The following is a 15615-nucleotide window of genomic DNA, read 5'->3' as shown; positions in this document are numbered from 1 at the left end:
AACTTTAATTTACTAATAAAATAATATAAAAATAAAAATTAATAAAAATGCTAACATTAAAAAAACTTTTTGTCATTCGTCAGATATGAGGATGGAGCACATCAAAATTATAACCAAGGTTTACTTTTAAGATTTTAATCTGGTTGCCTAGTTATTATAATTGTTTATCGTCTTTTCCCATTTTCGCTAATTCGTTTTAATATTTTTACGAATATATTGAAATTTGAGTTATATTAAAATTTGAATTTAACTAATTAAGTAAGGATGAATTTTGATGAAAATGAAGGGGACCCATATGCCGATTTCGATGAGTACGATCCAAATTTCGACACCCAGGTGAATCTTCTTAATTCTTAATTTATAAATCTATATCATGTAAATCACAATGCAACATACACAAATAACTATACAAAATACAATACCGTACGCAATACACTTGCAGATATACACACACATATACGCATACATACCTACGCATACACTTCAATTCAATTCAATACACATATACAAATACACATACATACATACATTTAAACAAACGTTTACTCTCTGCACTTATATTACTGCACTCTGAAAGCAATTATTTTATTGTGATTCATAAGTAATGTAGGAACGAACATTTATCATAATTACTTCACTAGCAAACAACAAAACACATACAAACATACATAAAAAAACATTCAAAAGCACATACACACACTTATATTCACATACACGTAACCACACACACACACACACACACACACACACACAAACAGGCTCTCCAGCTAGACACAGCATTCCAGGCAGCCGTTGAAAACACTCGCGACAAGAGACCTCCCCCGACAGCTGCCAGATTGAAAACAGGGGTGAAAAAGGGATTCTTAGTGCCCCCATCATCAATGGGTGTTCGACCCATTACGGGGTCTGTTGATGCAAGTGGAGCACGGCCTATGACGGCCGTCAGGGCAGCCGGATACACCAAGGGTTGGTGAATAATTTTATTTTATTCACATTAATTTTATTTAGTTTAGTTCACATTTATTTTATATAGTCTTGTTTATAATGTTTTATAATTTGTATGTTGTTTGCGTTTATGCTTTCATTCTTTGTCTTTCAGTCAAAAATACGTGAGTCATTTAGCAACAGTTGAGGCTTTCAAAAATATATAACAAGCTACTGTCAATCAACATCTTCCTTATCAAGAAAGCTCTTTGAAAATTTATACACTTGAAACAATTATGTAAATGAATTGATACTTTTAATTCTTTCTGTATCCAGGCAGTTCAGATGTGAGGCTGGTCTCTGGAAAGGCCCCACCGGTCGTCCTCAAGAAAAAAACTCTTGATACGTTAGATGGCAGTTTGTTTTGTTTTTTTTGTCTTGTTTGTTTCACCGGTTGTTCCGCTGTTTACAAGGCAGCTTTCACACAGGCCTGAATGATTGCAAATAATTTTTCTCACCTCTTAATTACAATTAAAATTAAGCACATTCTGAACAATCCTACCAGGGCTGGTAGATAATAATGATAATAAATGTAGTAATTTCAAATAAACAGTTTAAACTGACTAAATAAACAGCTTAATAAACGGTTGAATTAAAATTTGAAGCCCCGAAGAAAAAGTGAAAGATCTTGAAAGGACCATCAACAAACTCATAAACGAAAGCTGCATGGCCAACTCAAAGAGGGATTATCAAATCGTAACTGATTTCATTCAAAATATTCTCTCCAATCGCCACTATGCGATTCAATTTTTGTTATTTAAAAATAATAATCAAGATACTTACTTAAATTTAAATAACATTTAAAATATTGAAAAAAATAAATAGATTAAAATAATTTTTGAAAAAGGCCCTGGAGAAAGCATACGAAGCAGAAAGGAAAGAAAAATTATTAGTAGATCTAAAGAAACGCTTGATACCAAACAATGAACAAGTCAATTTAGATCTCAATTACGCTGTTAGTGTTTGAGTTAGTGTAGTGGTTAGGACACCTGGTCTTGATGCTGCAGTCACCGTGTTCGAAAACAAAGATGTCCCAACCAATCATATGCATTGTTTGTGGTTTCACGTATATTTGCTAGTTACATTTATGAGAAGAAACTCATTGTGTAAATTGTTTGTGGTTTCACGTATATTTGCTAGTTACATTTATGAGAAGAAACTCATTGTGTAAATCAAAATAAATTTAATGTCAAGGTATAAATCTTTGATTACCGTATAATTTAAAATGAAAAACTAAATTTGATTGGCTGGTTTATTCTCTGAACCATCTTTCTTATTGGACAGGTGAAATTCAATTTAGCCAATCAGCAGGCGGCTAACAACATGGACAATGAAGCCATTGCTACTTTCCAGTCACTGGTCAAAAATAAAACTTTCAGTCATTCAGGTTTATTTGTTCGTACTTTCGTTCGTTCATTCATTCATTCAAACAACCAACTATTCATTCGTCCATCTATTCATTCATTCATTCACTCAGTGAGAAATAACAAAAATTATAAATTTTTTCTAAAATCTGAAGGTCGTTTGAAGGTCAACATAGGGAACATTCACTTCAAGATGCGTCAATATGACAAGGCGGTGAAATTTTACAAGATGGCTCTGGACCAGGTCTCCAACGAATACAAGAACATGAAGTTAGCACCTTTGTTTTGTTTAATTTCATTTTTTTCCATCTATTTAATCTTTGTTACTCTAATTACTTTAATTATTATTATTATTTCTATTGTATGTAATTTTTATTGTTATTGTTGTTAACGAAAAACCTCGGAAGCACGAAGATCAAGCAGAACATCTGCGTGGCGTACGTGAAGATGAACATGTACCAAGACGCTGCCACTGTCCTCGAACTCATCATGGATCAGGAGCCGACCTTCAAGACGTCCTTCAACTTGACCTTGTGTTACTACCTGCTGAACGACGCGGACATGATGAAGCGGACCTTCGAACGTATGTTGACCTTGGAATCGAGTTTCAAGGTCGACGAGGATAAATACGCTGCTTCCTCTGATGACAAGCAGCATAATTTTCTGTTAGAAGCCATCAGAGATGATGAACTACGCAAGATGGAAAAGGACAAGTCAGTTTGAGTCGGGCTGAATTCCTAATTTCTCCTTCTTAAAACTATTAGTTCTAACTCGATTGACCAATTCTGATTGGTTGATTCAAATTTTGGCAGGACAGGAGAGGCGGAGTCATGTTTGATGATGGCTGCCAAGATCATATCTGGGTCAATCTCTACGTCTTACGCGGCCGGCTATGATTGGTGCATTAATCAGGTCAAAAGTTCGACGTACATGAATTTGGCTCATGACCTGGAAATCGATAAGGCAATTGGTTTCTTGAAGCAGAAGGACTTTCAACAGGTCCTTTAAGATGTTATTTTTTTTAAATTATAATGATAATAAAATGATGATGGTGGTGCTAGTAGTGATTACATTGAAAAATGATAAGAGTGATGTGTGTATGAGGCTCCGAAGATAAGCTCTGATGATAATAACGTGTCGGTCATGGGCATGTAATGACGATGACGATGAAAAAGTTATAACGATATGACGATCTTGCGATAATAATGACGTCACTAGGCCATAGAAACTTTGAAATCGTTTGAAAGGAAAGACCCGAAAGTGGCTTCTGCAGCTGCAACCAATCTCTCGTTCCTCTACAATCTGGTGGGTAGGGTGATTGTGATGAGTGTGACGATGACGGCGATGATAATGGCGACGATGACGACAATAATAACAACAATAATAATAATGACAATAATAATAATGATGATGATGACGTAACAAAAAAGGAGAACGAACTGAAACTGGCGGACAAATACGCCGAAGTAGCTCTCCACGTCGACAGATACAACCCTTCAGGTAGCATCATCATCACTATCAGCATCGCCACTATGATCTTCACTATCATCACCACCACCACCATCATCATCATCATGAAGCTCTAGTAAACAAGGGCAACGTCCTCTTAAAAAAGGGTGACCTAGAAAAATCTATAATGTATTACACTGAGGCACTTGACACGGATAGGTCGTGCGTCGAAGCCCTGTACAATCTCGGTCTGACCAATAAGAGGTCAGATAATTGGGTCACGTATTATTTAATTAATTAATTAATATATTTATTTATTCTTGCTTTCTATTACATTTCTTAGAGGTATCAACATGGCCTCACACAGCCCGTGTGATATTGATATATAGCAAGGCCAGGCGCCTCTTACTAATACATTATTTAAATAATTATTATTTATTAATATAATTGTAATAACTAATAATAATTAATAATGAATAATAATAATAAGATTGGGAAGATTAGAGTTAGCGTTGGATTGCTTCACGAAGTTACATTCCATACTGAAGTCCCATCCGCAAGTTATGTTCCAGCTAGCTGATATGTAATCCTTTTTGTTATTATTATTATTATTCTCTTTTTTCTTCTTTTTATTGTTATTATTCAAAATATTTTTAGATGTGCACAAAAGGGCGATATTGACCAAGCGAAAGAATGGTTAGCATAAAAATCATAACTAGCTGATTGATTTAGGGATGGATGGATTGATTGATTAATTGTTTGATTGATATTTAATTAGAGGATTGATTGCTTGAATGTTTGATTGAGTGATTGAATGAACGAACGAATGAATGATGATTGATAATAAAATTTATAACAATGATGACACAGTTGATGATTAATTGTATGTAATTATGATTAATTATGGACAAAAAATATAGGTTAATGCACGTGAATAGCATGGTCCCGAGTGACCCGATTGTCATTCAGAGGTTGGCAGAAATATTTGAAGGTGAGAACGACAACATTCAAGCACTGCACTACTATTCGGAAGTGAATTTTTGCTGTTGCTGCTGTGGCTGCTGCTGATGATGATGATGACGACGATGATGATGACGACGATGATGATGACGACGATGATGATGACGACGATGATGATGACCATGATGTTAATAATAATAATAACGATGATGATAATGGTGGTGATTGCGCTTGTGAAATTTTTGTTGAAATAAATGGAAGAACCAATTACAAAATATTTAACGATCGGATAAGTAAATCAATCAACCAACCAACTAAACACCATACCAAACAATCAACCAGTTATTCAATCAACCATTTAACCAGTTACTTAATTAACCATTCAATCAGACAACTCGCCAACCTATCAATCAGTCAATCAACCTACCAATCAATTAATCAGTCCTACAAATTCGATCCGACCAACATCAACACTCTGGAGTGGATGGGAAGTTATTTCATTGAGAGTCAGGTGCCCGAGAATGCTATTCAATATTTCGAGAAAGGAGCTTATTTACAGTATGTCTGTCTGTCTATCTACATGTCTTTCTGTCTGTTTATTTGACTGTCTGTATGTTTTATCATTTAATTGTTTGTGTTTGTTTGTTCGTTTGTTTATTAGCTGGCCGATAATCGCTTGGACAACCATATTCAAACCAGGTTAAGCGGTCAAGACAATGCAAAAGAACAACTTAGCAATAATAATAATAATAATTTCAGACCGGGCCAAGCAAAGTGGCCGCTAAGAATAGCCAGTTGCTACAGGAAGATTGGAAGCTATCAACAGGCCTTGGAACTCTATAAGCACGTACATAGGAGGTTTCCTGATAATATTGAATGTACGTGTGTGTGTCTGTGCGTGTGTTTGTTTGTGCGTGTGTGTGTGTGTGCGTACCGTGCTGTCATTACTCAATTTTTCATAAAATTTTTAAAAAACTGGAGGAAGATTTTCTGATATCATTGAATGCACGTGTGTTTGTATATCTGTGTATGTTTTTGTCTGTGTGTGCATGCGTGTGTGTGTGCGTTCTGTTAACATTTTCAAACTTTCCGAAACGAAGGTTTGAAGATCCTTACAAAATTCTGCGTTGACATGGACCTGAAAGATGCCAAATTTTACACCGACAAACTGAAGGAAGCTGAAAAATCCCACCAACTCAGGGAAGAGGTCTGGAAAAAATATACTAAAATAATTATACTCATAATAACAATTATAATTAGGAAAATTATAATGATTATTATTATTTATGAGTAATATTACTCGAAATAATTTGTCTTCATAACACCAGAGAGCAAGTAGTGGCCGACAGAGAAGCGCCAAGTTTAGGCACGATAATGAGGCAGGAGGTGTGGTTTTCAAGTGTCAATCATTCATTTTTCTAATCATTTATTTGTTCATTCATTCACTTATTCATTCATTATTAGATTCATTTATCGTCCATTCTTTTCATCCAATCGCAAATACTAATGCATAAGATGAAAATGAGATGATAACATTAATGATACCATCATTTAATCGTCATCCAACGAATTATCGTTATAATTTCAATAATTATTACGATAATTATCAATTTAATATATTAACATTTCAGGAAATGACTCCCGCCAATCAAGCGGAAGCCTCCGAAGCTCCGACCAATCACGTAAGAACAGTGCCAACTCCAGAGTCAATCAGAAACCGCCGACGAACGGTCTATATAATTAATTAATCAATTAATTAATTAATTAGCTAATTAACCACCACAAAACTCCGCATCTTTTAAACATTAAATAAAAATAAATCAACACAAATAATTTAAACGAATTAATTAACAGTGTAACCGATAAAAGTCCGTAGTTAAGCAAAATTTAAATTGAAAAAAAACAACTCCAGATGGCACATATTCTGATCCGCTGGGACCGCAAATTGAAAGGCCGAGAACGGCAGCCAGAAGGCACGAACAACAGGTAGCAGACGACTTCGAAGATGAGGAAATCGGCGACGACCTACTTCCGGAATAATAATAATAATAATAACAACAACAACAATAATGATAATTATAATAATAATCACTAGTATAATATAATGTATGACTTTTTATTTATATTTTTATCGTGTTTTCAATCCATGAAACACATGATAGAAACACAAGCGTTTAAAAAATTATTTGTTTGTAAATTATTATTATATTTAATAATAATAATTATTAATATTATATTTACACAACTGACAACAAAATAATGGCAAAGGTGATCATTATTAATATGTAATTCATGTGGCAATTGATAGTTATCATATTGCCTAATCATCCATATATACATACATGCAATGGGATGATGATGAAGACGACTATGTTGGGATGGTGATAATGATGGCAAAACAACGATGACAATATGATGATGATAATGATGATGATGGTGGCGATATAAGCATGAACCCACAGCAGAATGATAAATTGTAATAAGATAAGTAAAAATGAAAGAAACCGAAAGATTAATATTGAAAAAAAACCCAGAAAAAAATATCCACAAACATTTCTTTATACGGCGCTATATAATTGTTTTATTCATTACGTCATAATCACTGTAGCGCTTCACCTTTACTCTTGTCGTTGCATCATTTTTTTAGCGTCAAATTATTTCTGCTGGCCTCCAACTTCTGCCATTAATTTCTTCTGATTTGAACTTATGAAGGTGATGTAAGTATAGAACAGACTGCCTGAAACGCTGTGTGTGTGTGTTTATGTGTGTGTTTGTGTGTGTGTGTAATGTGATTACGATGATGAAAGATATTTGATGATGGAATTTGTCAGAATTTGTTGATGAATTTACGATGGAAATGACTGATCAATGAGAGAAAGATGACAATATGATAATGAAAATTATTACAAAAAAAACATGCACAGGTAGACACAACACAGACAGACACACACACACAGACAGACAAACACACACACACAGACAGACAGACAGACACAAACACAAAACCTGATATTGACACCGATAAAGTTGATGATACTGAACTTGTAATCACCGCCGATGACCATGCCAAGGTACGTAATGAAAAGATTCTGTTATCATCATTGTCGTCATCATCATCAATATCACAACTATTATCATCGATACATCATCATCATCATTTTCATTATCAGCATCAACAGCAGCAGAAGTGGTCGCAGCATCAGCAGCAGAAGTAGCAGTAGCAGCAGCAGCAGTAGCATCATCAATATAACCTTGAGAACTCCAATGATTGTCGTTGTAAGGGCCGAGTTATGGTTTGTGCAGGAAATGATGGAGTACATGAGTACAAATCCCATGATGCAAGATGACGAGAACGAGATGCAGAAACTGTAATCAATCCAGCCAGTGTATGATATCGCCTGATCAATCAATCAATCAATCTATCTATCAATCAATCTATCAATCAATCGATTAATTAATCACCCAACAATCGTCACCATCATTATTATCATTAGATCATTTTATTTTAAACTGTGGTTTTTCTAGCATTCGACCTTCACCATCGGTCGAATAGTGGATCAACTAACTATTCGGCCCAATCCACTAATCGGTACATCCCTAATTATCATCATTATCTCCATCACCCTCACCTTATCTATATCTCCTGTAAAGTATGTAAGAGCGAATGACAGAGGCAACATGAAGAGAGAATTGTAGAATATCAAGCCTAGCTCCCCAAGCTCCTAATTAACATAATTTATTGTAATTTATTTTAATGATAACGATGATAATATAAAATAATATTTAATACTATTTTTTATATCCACAGGCATATGATGGTATTGCAAATCTAAGATCAATTTACGAAACAAAACAATAAATTTAAGCGAATTTAATGTTTATTGAAGTGTAAAACCCAAACAAGCACTAATATATGCAAATTTATTACTAATATATGCAAATTTATTACCAATATACGCAAATATAATAATAGCATTTGAATAAACCAATCAATCAATCAATTAACTAACTAACTAATCAGTCAATCAGTCACTAATATATCAATAAACAAATTTATTAATAATTTATGCAAATTTATGCGTGACCTTGGCCTCTAGTTTCTGCTTAGTGTAGACGCCATTGGCTGCTGTGAAGATGTTGTTCGTCAGGACGAGTAAGTAACCATGCAATTGGAATGACAGGTCGTCACTATTATTATTATTATTGTTTATTATTGTTTATTATTATCATATCATTATCATCACCATCATAACCATCGTCATCGTAATGACGTCATCACCATCATAACCATCATCATCGTCGTCGTCTTTGAAAACTAACATGGCGGCCACAATGGCGCCAAATATCATCAGGAAGACACACAACTGGACCTTGGGCGTAGCTTTCGTTCTAATGATGATGATGATAATAAAAATAATAATAATAATAATAATAACAATAACCATCATTATCATCATCAATACCATCATAATCATAATCGCACATACCGTTTTTTTAAGATCATCACTCCAGACAAAGCCTGCCAACATCTCCATCACAACCATCTACGCTATCATCCTTATGATCCTAATCATCGTCGTCGTCATCATCATCGTCATCATCATCGTCGTCATCATCATTGTCATCAATAATCATTTTAATCACTTTAATATCCAATACTCAGCTATCATGGTGAAGAGTATGGAGAACCTTCTAAGTACAGTGAACATCGGTAGGCTGTCAGTAGAAAAATTATGATACAAATTATTATTATTATTATAATTATTATCATAATTATTATTATTACTATCGTTATTATTATGGTCATAGTCATTATTATTATCATTGTTTATTAAGACAATGGTGATGTCGAAGATGATGATAATGGCAGAGAGCACTAGCCTAATATTCTGAGTGCCACCAAGTCCAGTTACGAGGTTCAAAAAGTAGACAAGAGGAAGGGGCCAAATCTGATTGGTTGGTCAGTTCATTGGTTGGTCGGTTGGTTGGTAGGTCAGTTCATTGATTGGTCAGTTGGTTGGTAGGTCAGTTCATTGATTGGTCAGTTGGTTGGTTGATTGATTGGTCGATTGATTTACAGATTAGTGATTGTTTGAATTGTGGTTCATTGATTTGGCAGATTTAACTAGGGCATGATTGTAACATATTTAAACAAAAATTACAGTAACAATACAGTACAAAAATAAAAGTAACAATAACAATAATAATAAACATTAATGAATAATAATAATAAAAATAGAAAAAAAATTAAAAACCTTTTGAGGCAGATTCCTGTCTAAACTAGGAAAAGTGATGATGTTGAACAACCTAGCTAGACCTAGAAAAACAACTGTTGACATCATCTGATGACAACAATGATAATAATAATAATTAATAATATTTATTGTTATAATTAATCAAATTAATTATGACCAAAAAGTAGATCTCTCGACCTGTGCTAGCCCAAGAAACTGATACGATGGAAACCTAAGGAGAAAAAACATTATAAGAGTACTCATTACCTAAATTTACTTTTAGATTATTGAATTGAATTGAATTTTATATATATATATATATATATATATATATATATATATATATATATATATATATATATATATATATATATATGTATATATGTATATATGTAATCATTAAATAAAAATTATACTTTATAAATAAATTTAAATTGACCAATAAATAAATAAGTCATCATTTTTTAAATTTAGTAAAAAATTATAAACTTGTAAGAGGTAAGGGTTATCTTATTGACCACAGTTATCAGAAATGATGATGAACCGTACAAAAAAGCTGAGAACACCTATTTGTAGTAATAAGTAAAGTATGTAAAAATATATATAAATATGTGTGTTTATATATATATATAAATAAATATATATATATGTAATTATTGATGAAAATCTACAGAATGGGAAATTAAATTGGAAGTTATTTAAAACGAAGAACATGCTGTGATTTTCATTAATAATTGCATTTCTGACAGTTTTAATCTAATATATATATTATATATGTATATAAATTTAAGTTCCTATGAATATCTATGCTCATTAATTTGTATTTAATTCTTATTTAAATTTTTTATAATTACAAAAAATGAATAAAAATAAGTTTCACACTTTGAGAAAGAGTGGACTGAAGACCGGCCATTTTGAGGTGACTGGTGGCAAAGTTAGCAGCGATGGATTGTTATAGTCATGTACGTTGATGTTGATGCTACCTTTGCCGGCCTTGGAGATTATTGTGGTGCTGGATGACTTCATTGACATTGATGGATCCATGGATGGGCTGTTAAAGTTAGGAGGAGTAGATATCAATGGCGATACTTCAGTCATTCTATTTTGTTGAAAATATTTTATAACAAGTAAGTAACTTTTAAAAACTTTTAATCAAATTTTTAATTAATTAAAATCATTTTTTGACTATTTTTTTTTAGTTAATTAACCACGTACTACTGCGTGTAAAAGTGGATTTAGGTCAGACGCAGGTAAACAATAGAAAAGCACGTCACTTAGCTTTCATTTGTAGTTAGTTCTTTGTGTGTATGATTCTCTTTGAAATACCTTAAAATCACATGAAATACAAAAAAATGTGAATGGCCTTAGCTTGATTTTTTTAATTTTATTAATTGAAAAATGTGAATGGTCTTAGCTTGATTTTTTTAATTTTAAACAAAATTATTTAAAAATTCATGCAAAAGATTCTATCAGATACCGAATCGGAGTCGAGTTCACTTAATCCGGAATCGGTTAATCTGGATATCCGATCAATTCGGATAATTATGCAAGTCCCGATCAAGGTTAAGGTTTCGTTTTGCAAAATCGATCGTTAAGTTCACCGAATTTGCTCAAATATATCATTAATTTGTCCATAAAAAACGGAGATTCTATTAGCAATTTTGTAAAAGTGGAAAAAGATTAATAAATTGAAATTTTCAATCGTAATCTCTACCTAGCATCTTAGCATGTAAATGACAAAAGCAACAATAGCGTCAACTATCTAAATAATGTAAGTCAACTGACACATCTAAGCAGCACAAAGCACGTTATGAAATAGAAAGAAAGTTGTGAGAAGCATTGAAATAAAAAAAACTCGACAATTTAAGTTTCCTGACATTGAATTTTAAACTATTTGAAAAATCTACTGGCAGGTTTTTGACAGACCGCCCTTGCTTTGAAAGAACCACAATCCTTATCTATCCAATTTCGTCGCTTGGTGACAAGGACACATTTTTCCTTATTCGAATGTTGGGGATGACCTTCTTTCCAGTTTATAAAAGATGCTAACTTTCCTGACTTTTCATACCAATATTTTCTTTTCCCTCTCAAACCTGTTAAAAAATATAAAGTCGGAGTTTGTAAAAAATAAAATTAAAAGTGCATTTATAAACCGCAAAAAACTGACCAATCCAAAATCTGCTACCCCCGGCAATGACGTCCGTCAGCCAGTTTAAATGTGGCCAACTGGTTGGGACGGTCAGGTGACTTCCTGTTCTTCTGCAGGCCACTTCCGCTTGACGCCATGTTGATTCGTGTTTCAGTAAAGTGTAACAATGCTCTTTGTATAAGATTTCATCTTGTGATTATTTTAATAATAAAAATAATTATTTATTAATAATTCTTACTACTGCTAATCTAATTTGAGTTGTAACTGCTTTAAATTTTTTTTCAAACAAAAATTTTTATTTACACATAAGAAATTGTAATGAATTTACAAAACTTTGTACTTCTCGAGCAATGATAAGAATAGTAATCGTCGTCCTCATCATCTTCATCATCACTGTAATCGTCTTCCTCATCATCTTCATCTTCCTTTCCAACACCTTCATCATCGTCTTCATCATCATCATCGTCGTCATCATCGCTATCAACTTCGATACGCTTGCGATCTTCACGATGATTATTATTACGTTTTCTACTTCTGACATCATCATCATCATCACCAGCCTCCTCATCACCATCCTCATCATCATCATCATAACGATATTTTTTACCATCATTATCATCTTTCCCATCACCATCATCATCGTCGTCATGTCGATGTTGATTGACAGCTCTATGCAAATTAAACCCCTCCCCCCACTTCCAGACCAGCCAATCACGTCCGTCGCATCTGTACATAACCGATGACGTCATCTCGTAGTAGAGAAGCCCGACTGTGCCCTGGTGACATTTCTGTTCTATCCTAGCCTTCGGGGTCACCGTCGATTTAGATAAAGGGTCAGAGGTCAAGGTCGTTACTTTATTTTCATTAATGTTGTTGATGTTGTTGTTTTTAATGGGAATGCTATTTATGTCGTCATCATCGTCGTCGTCTTCGTCATCATCCCTTTTTAACTCAACCGTCATTTCCTTGTGTTTGAAATGATCAAACGTTTTATCATCATCGTCGTCGTCATCGTCTTCGATGTTAATTTTTCTTCCATTTATCCATTTTTCCTCCATATTTATTTTTCTATCATCGCCATCCTCCTCCTCATCATCTTCATTGTATGGCGCGTATTCGTTGTTAACGCTACCCTCGTGGTTGTAGTCAAACTGTGGTTGCTCAAATTCACAAACACCTTTCAAACAACACATTTTTTTATAAATTTGATTAAAAATAATACTCATAACAAAATAATATAAATTATGAAATGAATTTAATTCAAAATCGTGTTCCTGCAACTAATATTAACAATTCATTATTGCATGTATTTATTTTTCTTTAAAATTTTTTCAAACGATTAAACTAAAACTAGCCATTCTTAACGTTTATAATCTCGACCACTGTCTTGACCCCTGCAGTTAGGAGAGCGTTGATTGGCTGACCCAACTTAATCTCGACCTTCTCATTGGTCTCATTCTCAAGGTCATCATTGAGTAACTCTATTTGCCAGATGGCTTCGGTTTGACCTGGTTTGAAAACAACCGTCCAATCAGATTTGATGAGGTAATCCAAGCCATCCTGGGCTGAAATTTGATTGGTCGAGAACGTAACACGTGACCAGCTTTCAAGGTTGCCGTGACGAACGACCTTGACATTTACAATCCCGCTATCCTCACATACACTGTACTGGGAGTGGGCAAACTCCACAACTGACCATTCAATGTCCAAACTAGGCGACAAAAAAAGAATTATGTAACGGTCATTTTGTTGTGACCGCTACTAATATTTTATTATTATTATTGTTATTATTATTATTACTATTATTATTATTATTATTATTATTAGTAGTAGTAGTAGTAGTAGTAGTAGTAGTAGTAAAGGTGGTAATAGTAGTAGTAGTAGTAATAGTAGTAGTAGTGATAGTAGTACCAATATTAGGAGCAGAAGTACTAGTAGTGATTTGTTCTCAATTAATTAGAAAAATAATTCAAGTAACAACTAACTTTATATCGTTTAGTAATGACGAAGAACCGTTCGTATTTTTGCTGATTTCATTTTCAACTTCACCATCGTCGTCGTCGTCTTCATCATCGTTATTATAAATTAGATGATGAATTTGTTGCTGAAGCAGCAGCTGACGATGATGATGATGACGATGATGGTAGGACTTGGATAGACCGACTCTCAGATGCAGACAGTCCTTCGTGTTTATGTTGCGATAGGGTCTGTTGATGACGTATGCGATCTTGTGCATGTTGACGTCATGTTGGCTGAATGTTGTAATGACGCTGTTGTTGTTGTTGATGTTTTTATTGTTGTTTATGTTGTTGTTGATGTTGTTGATGATGTTTCTGTTGTTGTTGCTATTGTAGTCTTCAGCAGTGTTATAGCTCGACCACTGTTTACTGTTCGTTAGACTGTCGAGCTTGTTTTTGTTGTTGTAGTCTATGACGTTGTGTAAAATTTCATCGTCATCGTCGTCGTCATCGTTGTACACTTCATCATCGTCGTCATTCTCAACATTATCGTCACTATTAAAATTATTTTCACCATCCTCATCATCACCGGAATGATTTTCGGCTGGCGAGTTTAATTTTAATTTTACTAATCTTCCAAAAGCCGGTGAAACTATTAGCGTATAAACGATATCGCATGGTGACGACGACGACGATGATGGGGAAGATGATGATGATGATAGCGATAAAAGAACGTTGAGGTGTTCTTCGGTGAGTAAATATCCAACTTCCCCCTCGATGACGTCATAATTCAAGATGGACGGAGATCTTTTCGTGTGTAGGCGGAGTGCTACGAACTTGATGTCGTCGTTGTTGTCTGTTTTGTTGCTGTTGTTGTTGTTGTTGCTTACGTCACTTCTGTTGTTGTCTATGTTGTTGTTTATGTTGTTGTTGTCTATGTTGTTGTTGTTTATGTTGTTGTTGTCTATTTTATTGTCTATGTTATCAAAATCATTGTCGATGTTATGGCTCAAGTTGCCTCTAATAAGAATTTCAAATTTATGTGGCTGAGATGACGAAGATGGTGATTGTGATGATGATGATGGTGACGATGATGATGATGGTGACGATGATGATGATGCTGACGATGATGATGATGGTGACGATGATGATGATGGTGACGACGACGATGATGATAATGGTGACACTATTGGAATAATTTCGAAGAGAAAATAATCATCGTCATCATCATCATCACTGCCCCGTGGGTAGTTCAAATAATTGAGGCGACCGCTCTGCACGTCTGATTGGTTGAAAGTTTTAACTTGACCTGCTTTACCAGCCAATAGAAGGCGACCTTGTCTGGGGTTTTCCAGAACGTTATAGACATGTGATCCGTTAACCTTCAAATGATTGGCTGTTATTTTAGTCAGGTGGCCTTTCATGGCTAGTAAAGGTTTGTTATTTATCAGCAGGTTGTCTGAAATTTGCAATGATAATCTGGATGTTGGTGGTGGTGTTGATGTTTGCCGTTGATT

General features: G+C 34.1%; 2 protein-coding genes across 2 annotated transcripts; one reads left to right on the top strand and one right to left on the bottom strand.

Annotated features, from left to right (window-relative positions):
- Window positions 1-264: 264 nt before the first annotated feature.
- On the top strand, window positions 265-6797 carry HELRODRAFT_79910 (hypothetical protein; the record flags this gene model as incomplete). The annotated part of the gene is made up of 21 exons (XM_009020069.1): window positions 265-336; window positions 759-970; window positions 1265-1330; window positions 1590-1680; window positions 1832-1939; window positions 2269-2371; window positions 2504-2618; window positions 2756-3061; window positions 3161-3347; window positions 3567-3653; window positions 3779-3848; window positions 3929-4061; window positions 4288-4380; window positions 4455-4493; window positions 4718-4829; window positions 5200-5315; window positions 5517-5635; window positions 5858-5964; window positions 6086-6143; window positions 6389-6487; window positions 6670-6797. The coding sequence occupies 21 exons, from the start codon at window positions 265-267 to the stop codon at window positions 6795-6797; spliced, it is 2421 nt and encodes an 806-aa protein (XP_009018317.1).
- Window positions 6798-6947: 150 nt separating this feature from the next.
- On the bottom strand, window positions 6948-13333 carry HELRODRAFT_191951 (hypothetical protein; the record flags this gene model as incomplete). The annotated part of the gene is made up of 15 exons (XM_009020068.1): window positions 6948-7502; window positions 7764-7846; window positions 8009-8155; window positions 8387-8479; window positions 8843-8945; window positions 9078-9146; window positions 9402-9473; window positions 9639-9706; window positions 10013-10099; window positions 10190-10223; window positions 10481-10557; window positions 10874-11011; window positions 11918-12084; window positions 12159-12329; window positions 12481-13333. 15 exons carry the CDS (start codon window positions 13331-13333, stop codon window positions 7412-7414), a joined length of 2253 nt encoding a protein of 750 aa, XP_009018316.1. The 3' UTR covers window positions 6948-7411.
- Between the last annotated feature and the right edge of the window lie 2282 nt (window positions 13334-15615).

Source organism: Helobdella robusta (assembly GCF_000326865.2).
Source record: "Helobdella robusta unplaced genomic scaffold HELROscaffold_26, whole genome shotgun sequence".
NCBI lineage: Eukaryota > Metazoa > Annelida > Clitellata > Rhynchobdellida > Glossiphoniidae > Helobdella > Helobdella robusta.
The sequence above is the reverse complement of the archived record's forward strand: the minus strand, read 5'-3'. Positions and strand labels throughout refer to the sequence as shown.